Source organism: Parasteatoda tepidariorum, chromosome 7, assembly GCF_982258835.1.
Source record: "Parasteatoda tepidariorum strain Cologne lab strain chromosome 7, Ptep-v5.0, whole genome shotgun sequence".
Classification (NCBI taxonomy): Eukaryota; Metazoa; Arthropoda; class Arachnida; order Araneae; family Theridiidae; genus Parasteatoda; species Parasteatoda tepidariorum.
In genome coordinates, this window is record NC_141761.1 from 62,270,802 (window position 1) to 62,283,748 (window position 12,947).

General features: G+C 30.8%; 1 protein-coding gene across 1 annotated transcript; it reads left to right on the forward strand.

The window, feature by feature from the left end:
* The first annotated feature begins 825 nt into the window (after positions 1–825).
* On the forward strand, positions 826–1,371 carry LOC107451557 (ADP-ribosylation factor-like protein 8B). Its single transcript, XM_016067696.4, has one exon. The coding sequence runs from the start codon at positions 826–828 to the stop codon at positions 1,369–1,371; it is 546 nt and encodes a 181-aa protein (XP_015923182.2).
* Positions 1,372–12,947: the final 11,576 nt, after the last annotated feature.

Consider the following 12,947-nt stretch of genomic DNA (forward strand, 5'->3'; position numbering starts at 1 on the left):
AAATACGCATTCAATTTTCTTCTTCCTGTTTTAATTTGTACAACATTTCAATTATTACAGTAAATATTCTAATTTAGTTATCCTTTATCTATCTGCAGCATCGATGACGATAATAAAATTTTATTTCATAACCATCTTTAAACAGCCGACCCAATTTTTTGGATTTACGACTACTAATGCTCAACTAGGTATCTTTGTAATTTTGAACCCTATCCGGAAGACAAGATAACTTCTGGATTAAGTATTGGGAAAAATTTATCTTCGCTGATGACTTTTTAATGGAACTAACCCACATTGGCGTTGCATGGAAATGAAAACCAAGGAAACCTCCCATGATTAGCCTAACTGCAAGGGGATTTAAGCCAATGATCCGTCTACCACTGAGGATATTTTACGCCAGGATATTTATTACAAATTCATATCGACCTGCCATCGGTGGAATTCGATCCGTTTCACCTTATTGGAAGGCGAGCGCTCTATCCTTTTTTTACTAAAATTTGCATAAGTTTAATTTTTTCCTTCATTTTTTTTTTGGACCTCTTTTATTTTCAGAAGTTACGACTCTAAACAATTTCTTTTAAAAAAATATTTTCTTAAAAATTAAATGCTTTTATTTATATTTATTTGATTATTATGACGACGGATAAAAATTACTATTGTTGTGTTGTGATGTATATTAATTAAACACATTTTAGTTCAAAAGTTGTCTCAAGCACTATTTTCGCTTCCTTATTTTCGCTCGTGCTTGGAACAGTTAAGTTATTGATCTAGTGCAGCCTTGGCATAAATAAGCAAATTCATTTTTTTTTCCTTTTCGCTTCCAAAATGTTTCAATTTATCTGGCGATTGTGGGAATGGCTAATAGGCCTTTTTTGGCGTGGAAGAGAATCTCGAATGGAAGTTGCTGTTGTTGGTTTACACAAAGCTGGCGTAACAACGTATGTTAACGTAATCTCCAAAATCGACTGCACTAAAACCAAAATGAGAAAGGTAAAGTATAGTAATACCTCAATCAAAGTTTGGGATCTTGGAGGAGACAGAAGATTTCGTCGTGGTGTGGAAAAATGCTGTCGTGGTGTGCATGCAATAATTTTCATGGTGGATGCAGCTGATGGCGAAAAAATGTCCAAAGCCAGGCACGTACTTCACGAATTATTGCACAAGCCTCAGCTGATGTGCGTTCCTGTTTTGATAGTGGGCAACAAAACCGATTTGCCCAATGCTTTCAGTTCGGAAGAGCTTACAGACTATCTTCATTTAAATTGCGTCAGAGTTCGAAAAACTTTTTGTGCCATGGTATCTTGTAAAAAACGTGATAATATAGATATTACATTACAATGGTTAATTGCCTATTCTAAGCGACCCAAATAGTTTGCATTTTTACTAGTGAAGTTCGTTAAGTTTTAAATAAATATATGAATAAAACAAAACTTATGTGATTTGATTTTTAATGAATTTGTGCTAAATTTTACAGTTCTAAAACCAAGGCTTTATCATTTCACTACACTGAACTAGAATAAAGGATTTTTTTTTACATTGTTAAACATAACATAGTGGTGTGTGTTTTGGTCGCTTTGGCTATTTTTTCCCTTTTAATATCAGCTATTAGTAGTACTACTTTAAATGTCTTCACAATTCATAAATTATGCAACTATAATTATCATAAATATTCACTGTTTATTTTACACTGATTTTAAGATATGAAAAACCAAGAATGATTGTGGAAAGTAAACAACTTAGTGATAGTTTTTCAAACTTCTATGTTTCTTAAATATTTTATTTATCTTAGTTTTTTGTCCGTTAGTTTATTTTTGTCGAAAAGTATTAGTCATTAATTCCGTCTGTTGTGATCAAGAAAGGATAAATTACGATATTATTGCCATTTGGCACCTGCTGAAATTTTAAAACTCTAGCTAGTCGAAAAGTGGTCGAAATTTGTGCCTTACAAACGGACACGGGAATGATTTAAATATAACGTAGGACGAAAATTTTAATAGCATTCCTTAATTTAGTGTGCATAAAAATCATCACTATCATTAACGCGACAGCCTGGGATGGTCCTTGGCCTTCTTCAGAACATTTCTCTATGCTGCTCTTTGTCGCCAGGTTTTACCACTTCAGTACCATGGTTGCTTGGAAATTCACGTTCATGAGGTTCAGCTGTTGAATAATTTTTGGACATCCTGAAGCTCTTCAACCCATTGGTTTATGTCTGAAAATCTGATCTGTTGGGCTAGTTGTATCTAAACGGCAAATGTGCCTTACAAATCAATTCCTAATTTTTTCCTAATTTCAATATTTCCTAATTTCGTGCTCGTTTGTAGAAATATAATGGGATAAAATTGAATTAATCACGATTATTAAAAATCACTGTATTAAGGATTGGTAATTTTTCTCCGTGGACATGAACGCAAATGAAACAATTACAATGAATTCTGAAACCAGATTTTTTTCACTTCTTTGGATAATTGTCTACACCTCTAACGGGACAGACAACAGCTTTTAAAATGTTGGATGAGAAAAAAAAAAAAGAAAAAAAAAATAGTGCGTGGAGTCCCTCCGCGCGGAAGAAGTTAAACTTCGTAACCTGCGACGTTAATTGTGGAAGAATCAGCAGTCGTAGAAGGATAACTAGTTCTATTCAACGACTCTTTTTCCTGCTCCACTCGCTTCCGTGCTCTGTAATCACGGTAATATTGTGCATTTTTCTCTCGAGGACCTCTTGAACCAGTGGAAGTGCTTGTGGTTGCCTCATCGTCTCGCCTTGGAAAATGTATTTATATTAATAATGTATGTGAATGCGTCATAATGTAATTTCAAAAGAGAAAACCTGACAATCAATTGATATTCACACGAGACGTACCTTGGCATAACCTTAAATCCGTCGCATTGTCCGTGGGATTGTTTTCACTCATTTTTTACAATTGTTATCCACTAAATATGAAAATAAAAAATACTATCCTATTAAATTATATGTGTATCAAATCAAACTAAAAAAATATTTATAGAAAAACAATGCTTTTATGACTTTTATTATTTTTATGCTAGTGAGAACCAAAACAATATGGAAATGAATGAGGGAAAACTGGATCCTACCACGTGATTTCCCGGCCAATAAGAATGTAGCGTTAAACGTTTAACGCAACCTTGTTGGAAGTCGCATAAGAAGTATAACTTCAAAAAAAAAAAAAAAAATTCATAAGTTTTCTACTTAAAAGCAGATAATTGATTTAAACTCAATAATTTATAGAAAAATTAGTTCAAGTAAGTATTTCATTACCTTTCGGAGAAGAATCTTACAAAACCACTTTTCTCAGTATCTATATCAAAATTGCACTAATTACTATAATGCCGAAAGTGTCTGCTTCCGAAATTAATTAAGCAGCATTGGTATTAACAAGAAGCATGGCAATTTCAGACTCCTAAATGAATTACTATCATTCCTTTATTAACTTAACTTTATAGTTCGTAGATTATTTTTTTAGTGCTTGTTGAGCCGTGGTGGCTCAGGGGATGGAACGCTCGCATCTCAACCAGGTGAGCCAGGTTCAAATCCCAGTGATAGCTGGGATTCAATTCCGTGACTGGCTCGCACCTACTACAGTGCTGACGGATCACGGATTAGAGTCCCTGCCATCAAGCTAACCGTGTGAGATTTTCGTGACTTTCCTCTCCATATAACGCAAATGCGGGTTGGTTCCATCAAAAAATCCTCCATGAAAGCAAATCTCTCCCAATTATTGACCCAGGAGTTCGTCTTTTGGATTGTGTTCAAAATTACAAGGCTACGGAGTTGAACATAGGTAGCAGTAAACTCAAAATTGGTCGGCTGTTCAACGACTGTTATATAATATAAAATAAAATTAGTACTTGTTACGAATTATAATCAAATATATAATATGGCTTCAATAATAATATGTTGATTTTTTCCCTTATCTCCGAAACGAATAAATACAATTTCTTCATAATTTTGTTTTTTAATACATTGCTTGAGTTTTATTTGGATTAGTACTTATAATCAAAATTAATTGAGCATCATTGGCGTCAAAATTAGTATTGCGAGTTTTTATTTTTCTCCTAAGCGAATTAATACGATTTCTCCATTAATTTTGTTTTTTAGTGCCTACCTTTTTTTTTTGTTTCAATGAGAATTTTTTCCATAATTAATTAAACTTAATTGACTTCATAAATAGCACGACAATTTTTTTACGCTCCGAATCGTCTGCAGTTTCATTTTTATCAATTGCTAGCTCTAAACCAATGAAAATATTCAATTTTTCAAGCATCTTTCCCGGACGATGCAATTGGATGCCTGAAAGTGACATCATTGTAGTTAAATCGAGGTATTTATCAGTTCGGATGCCAATCAGGTTCCAGACAAACGAGTAACGTCGCTTCAGTTATCCAATTAAATCTGATTTAAATCACATGATTAGGGATAATAACTTCACTTCTCTCATTGCAACTATCCAATTCAAATTTTTAAACGATTTTTAGGGTGGGGTGCCAAAATTGCCCATTTCACACACTGTCCAAATTTCAGGACGCTAACATGAAAAATTCGGGTGCTATAAGAGAGAAACACAAACTCTTCATTTTATTATTATAGATAATTTACTACTGAGAAAAGGAAATATTGATACTAGCCGGTGCTACAGATATTTTTTGTTGTCACCAGCACGATATTATTAAAAAGTTAATATTTTTCAATTTGTTTATAACGATTAGAAGCTTAATATTGTGAAAGTTGAAGCTTAAAGAGGTATATTTTCTTTTCTATCATTTTGTAAAATATTAAATTGGTTTCATTTATCTTTTAACAAGTTTTTCATTTTACCCTGTGGTCAGTCAGCTGACGTGAATTTTAAATGCTATAAAAGAAGCATTAAAGTTGTTGAGTTGCTGCTGTAGGATTCATTTAAATATTTTAAAATAATTATATTGGTAAACAACCGGCCAGGTGGCCGAGTGGTTAGCGTACCTGACTGCGAAGCCAATGGCCGCCGGTTCGAATCCCGCTCTGGGCATGAATGTTTCGCTCTCTTTTGTTGTCCTCTGTTGCGCGTGATGAGTGAATGTGGCCCGCCCTATGAACGGATTTGTGACAGTGTGGCGTGGGCAATGATACTCGCCTCCGTGACTTTGGTTCACAGGTGCCCACTGGGTAACGCGAAATGAGTAACAACCCTGGCATCTTCTAAGGCGAAACGAATAAAGTTCAGTGCCTGCCATTCAAAAAAAAATATTGTTTAACACATAATAAACAAAAAACAATTAATATAACAGGCAGTTGCATTATTGAGATTATATTTTTTACAATGAGCTTTATTTGATAAATGGGATTATTAAACCACAAGTAAATTAATCAACATTTTTATGGTAAAATTACTGATTTCGTTTGAAACCCTATAGTATTTGCAAACAAAAAACGTAGCAGTTTTCAGAAGTTTCTGATTTTTGATCAGTTTCGAAAGCGAACAGTCGTCATAGCAACTGAAAATATTAGATGACGCTCGTTGTTATCAAAGATTGAAACATTTATTTTTCATTAATGGGAAAATGAGATAAAAGGTGAACTTTAAGAAAGTAGCAGATTACCATCAATTATAACAATTTAAAATGTAAATGAAAAAAAAAAGAACAAATGAGATCATTAAGTCATTAAACTTCGTCTAGTATAGTATTAACTTGATATATATATATATATATATATATATATATATATATATATATATATATATATATATATATATATATATATATATATATATATATATATATATATATATATATATATATATATATATATATATATATATATATATATATATATATATATATATATATGTAGCATAATAAATAAATGCAAAAAAAATAAAAAAACGCAAAGAAAATTAAGAAAAATAGTAATTTTTATTTACTGCTTATTTAGTAATAGTAATTTTTATTTACTACTTATTTAGAGCTGCAAGTAAATAGAACTCATAAAATAAGTTCAAAATATAGAGTAAGCATGGAAAAGATTGCAGAACAATGAAAAAAGGGGGAAAAAGAAAAATAACAGTAAAAAAATAAAAATAACAAGAAACCGAAAAAAATATATCCGAAAAAAAGGAAGAAAATTTATAAGAAAAACTGGAAAATAAAAGATTCATCAGCTCACACGATTATATCCGCAAAAAGTAGCGCTTTCTAATATTGTATCAATATAGCCAAAACAAAATATATCAATACAATAGTGTGAGAAGCACTCAAAAAATTTTTGCAAAACAATTACAACAAATAAAATCGAACACAATAAGTAAAAATATCACGTCAAAGCAGAAAGCAATTAATATAACATATATATACATATTTATGTAATATGTGTGTGTAGAGCCGAAATATTAACCCTCGAAACATTTCAACAGCAACCACTATACCATCCCTTGAACATAAACGAATCAGAACCGTTAACACAATGTCGAGGACACAGTATAAAAAAAAAAGAAAAAAAAAGAAGGAAAAAAACTAATAGGAGAGACAAAATTCGTATATCTCTTCTAGACAGAAATGAATATTTAGGAAAGAACCTTTCCCCTTTCTGCACTTTTAGAACTAGAAAAAGTTCTGTTCTGAAAAAGAAAGGGGTCGGGGGATAACACTTTGTCAGAGACAGCCTCTTCTTCGCCCTCAAACACAAGAAAATGATCATCATTGCTCTCGCGCTTCCTCTTTCTCCCTTGAGTTTCACACAAGGATGACCTAAAAGCATCCAGAGGATGCTGTTTTATTTTTCGCTGAACTATCCATGGGTGTTATTCTTCGCTCTTTTCTGCAAAAATCGAGACAGAGATAGCGAGGTTGGATTTGAATAAATGCATCCTAAAAGCTTTTTAGATTTTCTACTCTCTACGTTGGTAAAAAAATATCGTGAGATTTAAAATAGGGAGCTGGATTGAGACAAAAATCGGGATTAATATTAACATTACTAGGATTATTAAATATTATTCTTGAGATTATTTTCAAAGCATTCACCCTTCCTTCTGTTTAAATTTTATATATTCTGAAAGACTACATTTAATAAAACTCAACCCATCTAAACTCGGAGAATCTCGCAACTTTCATCCCTTTTTTGTCTATAGGCAATAGCTAACAAGCGCTTCGCTGCGTTGAGTTGTTATGAATAATCATAATGATATTAATCATAACGTACAGTTTCGAAATCATGTGAAAGAATTGACATGGTAAAACTGTTACTGAGTATTTTTATCTGTTTTGCTGGCTACTCTTTTTTAAACTTACCTTTGCGAACTAAATTGGCTTTTAATATTCAATAGGTTAATATCATATCGTAATTTTAATCACAAGAATATTTTTTGCAAAATTACTGAAGCTAAACAATTTGGTCAAAATGTAATAATTTATCTTAACTGACTCATTTTTTGAACATTGTTCTGAATAATATATGTGATTCATAATTTTTCACAACACTTTCAATTTACAAATCAATATATGCTTAAACAATTTTATATCGTAGGAATGAAAAAAATCCATTGATTCCAAAGCGTTTTAAAAATAATCCTTTTGTTCTGCTAATAAATAAATACTTAAATAGTCTATGAATTATTTTTTTATCAAGCTTCAATATGCTTAGAATACTTTTTTTAAACCATAACTCAATGAGGTTAAGAAATATCATATTTTAATTAGAGGTGGTTAATTTTTATAATTTTCAATGCACTTTAAACTTTTAATATTATTCATATAGTCATTATTAACATACTTTCAATTAGAATTTTTCCTTTCTATTTCCTTAATGAAACAGGATTTCATTATCATTATTTTTCTAAAAACTTACTTAACCTAGACCTATTTTGCAGTTGGTGGTCTAAACTACCTTTAAAATTATTATTTCATTAAATATTGATGAATAAATATTATTAAGAGATTTATTCATCAAATTATATATTCATTCACTCCCAAAAATTCAGTCAAAAAAACGTTAAAATCACTGATTTGTGTTAAAGTAAAAAAATAAATACAGGGCTATATCTTCACAAAAAAAGAAAATTATCAAATATTTTTGTCATTTTCCTTAAATTTAACGTATAAACACAGAGCAGTTTTACTGAAACAATGGATAATTCTGCCAGGATTAAGAAGCAGAAAACAATTCCACTTTTTCCCATACTACTCAATGACACTTCAATTTAAATATTAAAATTCCCCGTCACTAACTCTCACGTGGTTGCTCAGATATAAATCAACAGCACTCATAAAGTAACACTGAACTATATCTTCACTGAAAAAGAAAATATCTAATATTTCTGTAATTTTTCTTAAATTTAACATGTAAATAAAGAGTAGTTTTGATAGAACAATGCTTGGTTCTGCCAGGATTAAGATATCAAGCGCGAATCAGAAAACAACTCCACTTTTTCCCATACAACTCATGGGCATGTCAATTTAAATACTAAAATTCCCTGTCACTAATTCTCACGTGGTTGCTCAGATATAAAGCAACAACACTCATAAAGTAACACTGAACTATATCTTCACTGAAAAAGAAAATATCTAATATTTCTGTCATTTTTCTTAAATTTCACATGAATACAAAGAGTAGTTTTGATGGAACAATGCTTAGTTCTGCCAGTATTAAGATATCAAGGGCGAAGCAGAAAACAACTCCACTTTTTCCCATACTACTCAGAGATATGTCAATTTAAATTTTAAAACTCACTGTTATCAACTCCCACGCGCCTGCTCCGATAACACCAATAAAGTAGCTTATGTTCCAAAAAAGGATATCAAATTCTCAACATCGGTTTGAAAAAAAACATCCACCAATGATAATGATTCCATAGACGTGGGGCTTATTTAAAGACTCATGGCATCCACAGTTTATTCCATGGGTTTCGAACAGCTGCCATGTTAGCTTTCTCACGTATGCTACTTTGTCTATTCCAGAGCGATGCATAACGCTTAATGTCAAGATTTTGTACTACTGGATTAAAAGCTGCCTGATCTTTACCATGAAAGCTAAGTAGAGGATTATAAAGTCAACCAGACGCTTCGGGTGGGGTTGGTTTCTCGTTCGGGGGTTCTGAAGCCATGACGTCAGAAATATGGTATAAAAAATCAGGGGGTTGGGGGAAAATATGGAAATCAGAAAAATCTACTGGACAACCAAATGCAAGGGGACATGGTGAGTTACTGTTAAGCTGTTGTGATAGACTAAATGCTTGCTTTATTTAGCGATTGCTTTATATTTTAGACTTTAGGAGATTAGATCCTGTTCCTGTGAGGTTATAACCTAACGAAATATGTATGTGTAAAGCCCATTGAGAAAGAATATTTTGTTCAGAATCTTTGAAGTTGTTTACGAATGTATTATTCTATTCAATAAAAGATGTGTTCTGGGTGATCGCGCTTTGGGAAAGTACGTGTTGATAAATATAATAAATAGATACCATTGTGATAGCTGAACGGAATAAGAAAAGTATCGTCAATTTATAATATGGTATTTTTATTCTATTTGTGTCCCTCAGATGTGAACATAATTTTTTGATAGGGAAAATAAGGTATAAAAATACTTAAATTTCTCTTTTTAGGTTATTTAAAAAACTATAAATTAAATTACAAGTATGGGACCGATTAGGTTTTTAAACAATAAACAAATTAAGTGCAATTTTCTAAGAGTGCATAAAAATAAGGAAGCAAATCAATGTTAGATTAGCTCTATATTAATTTATGTTACCAATGTGACACACTTTGTTTTGCATCGATTCATTCAATATCTGACTTACATTGTTGATGCCTTTTTGTTCTTATATTATTTTCAGGAATATTTATAATAATAATATAATGAAGAGTTTCTCTATGTGTGTGTCTTCCTTATAACACCAGAACAGTTTGCGCTAGCTTCCTGAAATTTGAACAGTAGACGAAAAGGGTGATTTTAGCTCTTTTTTCTCAAAAATCGTTCAAAGATTTTACTTAGATGGTTAGGGAGAAATGTTTGAAAAACGGAACTTTCTAATTGATTCAGAACTAGTCATTGATAAAAACTAAACTGATCCCGTTTTTATTGAATACTTTAAAGATAACATCAGTGTTGCTTTCTAGCTTATAGATCTTATTAAAAAAATAATTAATTGAAAGTTTTTTTCAATATTTATTATTTTTTATTCGCTATGTTGGATAAACGCGAATAACGTAAACGCGATAGATAGGCAGATTACGTGAGCAAATTAGTATTTCTAAATTTATCAGAAATGACGTGTTTATTTTGTTTACAGTTATGCTTTAAAAGCTAAAAATTTAAAGTCAACGGAGTTGGAAATTAAAAAACACTACTTTATGAATTGAAAAATAAAATTAATGGAGAAGTAATACTAACTTGTCGAGTAGGAACGTAAAAAATCGCAACCCAGCAATTATTGACGTCAATCATCTTTGATGCATTTTTAATTGGAATAAAAAAAAAGATCTATATTAAAAATATAAATTGATAAAGAAATGACTCAAAGGTATTTAAAAGAAGAGCGAAAATTCGCTACACAATTATGAATGCCAATAATGCCTAATTAATTTTGGTAATAGTTACTAATTGCAGCAAAAATATAAGCTAAAATATGATTGTAGCAATATTAAAAAGCAAAATTAATAGGGAAATGGTACTAATTAGTTTAAAGAAAATAAAAAAGTAGCCATACTATTTTTTCTTAATTTTGGTAATAGTTACTATCTGAAATAAAAATAAATTATGCACTATAGAGACTATAAAGGGTGCTAATTAATTTTGTTGAATCGTAATAAATCGTTTAGCGATTATTGAAATCAATGAATTATGGTGATAGGCACTGGTATTACCATAATTCATGGTCAGTAATATGGTACTGGTATTATTGTAATTGGTAAAATTCTTATTGTTACCAAATAGACTAATATAGTTACAATTCATTGCTAATATGGCGTACTTATATTAGCATATTTGGTAACAATTAAAATTTTACCAATTTTATTGCTAATATAGTGTACTTATCTTAGCATATTTGGTAACAATTAAAATTGTACCAATTTTAATGCTAGTAGTGCCTATTACCAAAATTAATTAGGCATGATTGGCCTTTATTACTACAATCATATATTACTATATTTGGTAACTATTAAAATATTGAAACTACATCAATACTGTAGAGTTTTAATACAGATATTGAGAAGAAATTTTTACGGTACCAAGTATCGCAGAGAATCTCCAGATTGAAGTAAATTTTGACTAGCAAGAGTTGGCTTCGAGAAGCAGCATCATGTTAAATGACACTGAACACAGTTATTAAACAAGAACGTTCTCCTTAGGAAACAAAGGTGTATTTCCTAGTAAAGTTCGGAAATTCGTTTCAAAAACTATTAAGCCGATGACGCTACTGACTATAAAAACTGTAAAACAATATTTAACTGTAAACAATTATAAAGTTAGTTTCCTCAGTAGCGCTATCTTTCAAAAAACTTTATAAACAATTTTAAAATTTTGCTGGAATAACTATCTAGTTTCCCTGAAAAAACTTATTTTTCGGCGTTGAAAAAGTTTATTTTTAGATCAAGTTATTTTAATTTCTGTTATTCAAGACTATTTTTATTTCCTTTCATCTCCCGTTAACTGATTTGTCAAATAGTTGATCACTTTTGCGTCTTTCCAGTTTTTTAATTTGCGTAACGGAAAATCTAAAGACAGAATTGAAATAAAATTAGAATATGAAACTTATAAAACCGTAAACTTTTCCAATTGTTTCATCTGTGAATTACTTTTTTTATTCTAAAACTTCACAAAGTTGTTAATGTTGGTTATTTTCAAAGATAGTTTCCTCAGATAGTAGCGCCATCATGAAAATAAAGACTATGTAAGCAATTTTAAAATTTGGTGGGAATGAAATTCTAGTTTCCTAGAAAGAATGAAGCAAATCTATTACTTTTATTTCCTTTAGTCATCTGATTTTTCAAAAGGCCAAACATTCATCCCAGATTTTTAATTTATGTAACAGAATTTAAATAAAATTAGAAAATGAAACTTCTGCAAACTAAAACACTTGCAGCTTATTTCAAATAGGGATTGACATAAACTCATGATATCTTTTAACTGTTTCGATATCTGAAACAGTATCTTTGGTCTATCGTATGCAGTATAGTCTTTTTTAAAGCATCAGTTTTCGAGTCAGAGCACTACGTTCCGTTCAATTACCTTAAGTGGTCAAGAACATATATATTCCAGCTACCTATTTCCAAAAACAAATAAGTGAAGCAAAATCATCAGTTGAAATTGGGACATTGTAAACCCGAGAGAGTTGGAAGAATATCTTTTCATCCATTCAGTCCTGCCATCTTCTTAAAAGTAATTCATCTTGCTGGGAAAGTGGACAGATGTCAATGCTGTAACGGATCAGTTGACTCCTCAGCCTATTGGCCAGAATGGAAGCTAAAAATATAAGGGCAATATGTTGAAACTCAACATAAGTTGGCATTCAACCGACTGTCGGACTTTCAACTCCTGGGAATTTATGGCCTTTTACAACTGACTGTTCAGCAGTTTCAATTTTGATGTTCTTTTTCGGACCTCTACAAGTTTGAAGGATAGTTCATTACAGTAAAAGTAAGAAAAATAATCGAATTGCCAGAATGTATTTCATTGCATAGAAATAATAAAATGGAAAACATTGTATATAACAAAAGCAATATTTATATTGGGTACTTGAAAGTTTGTTATTATAATTATTTCAATTAAAATAAAAAATATATGTAATATAAAACAAGTTAATTACACTGAACTAAAAGAGTGAAATTCGTTATAAAGTGTGAAAGGACGACTTATTTTTATAAAAAATATATCTGGTTTGATTTTGATGAGAATCAAATTTACATTTTCGATTCTACAAGATAGCTTAGTGAAACAATTGTACTCTTTGTAATAA

Excerpts from the sequence above, each read along its gene's own strand:
- LOC107451557 (XM_016067696.4), top strand. The coding sequence starts at position 826 with ATGTTTCAATTTATCTGGCGATTGTGGGAATGGCTAATAGGCCTTTTT.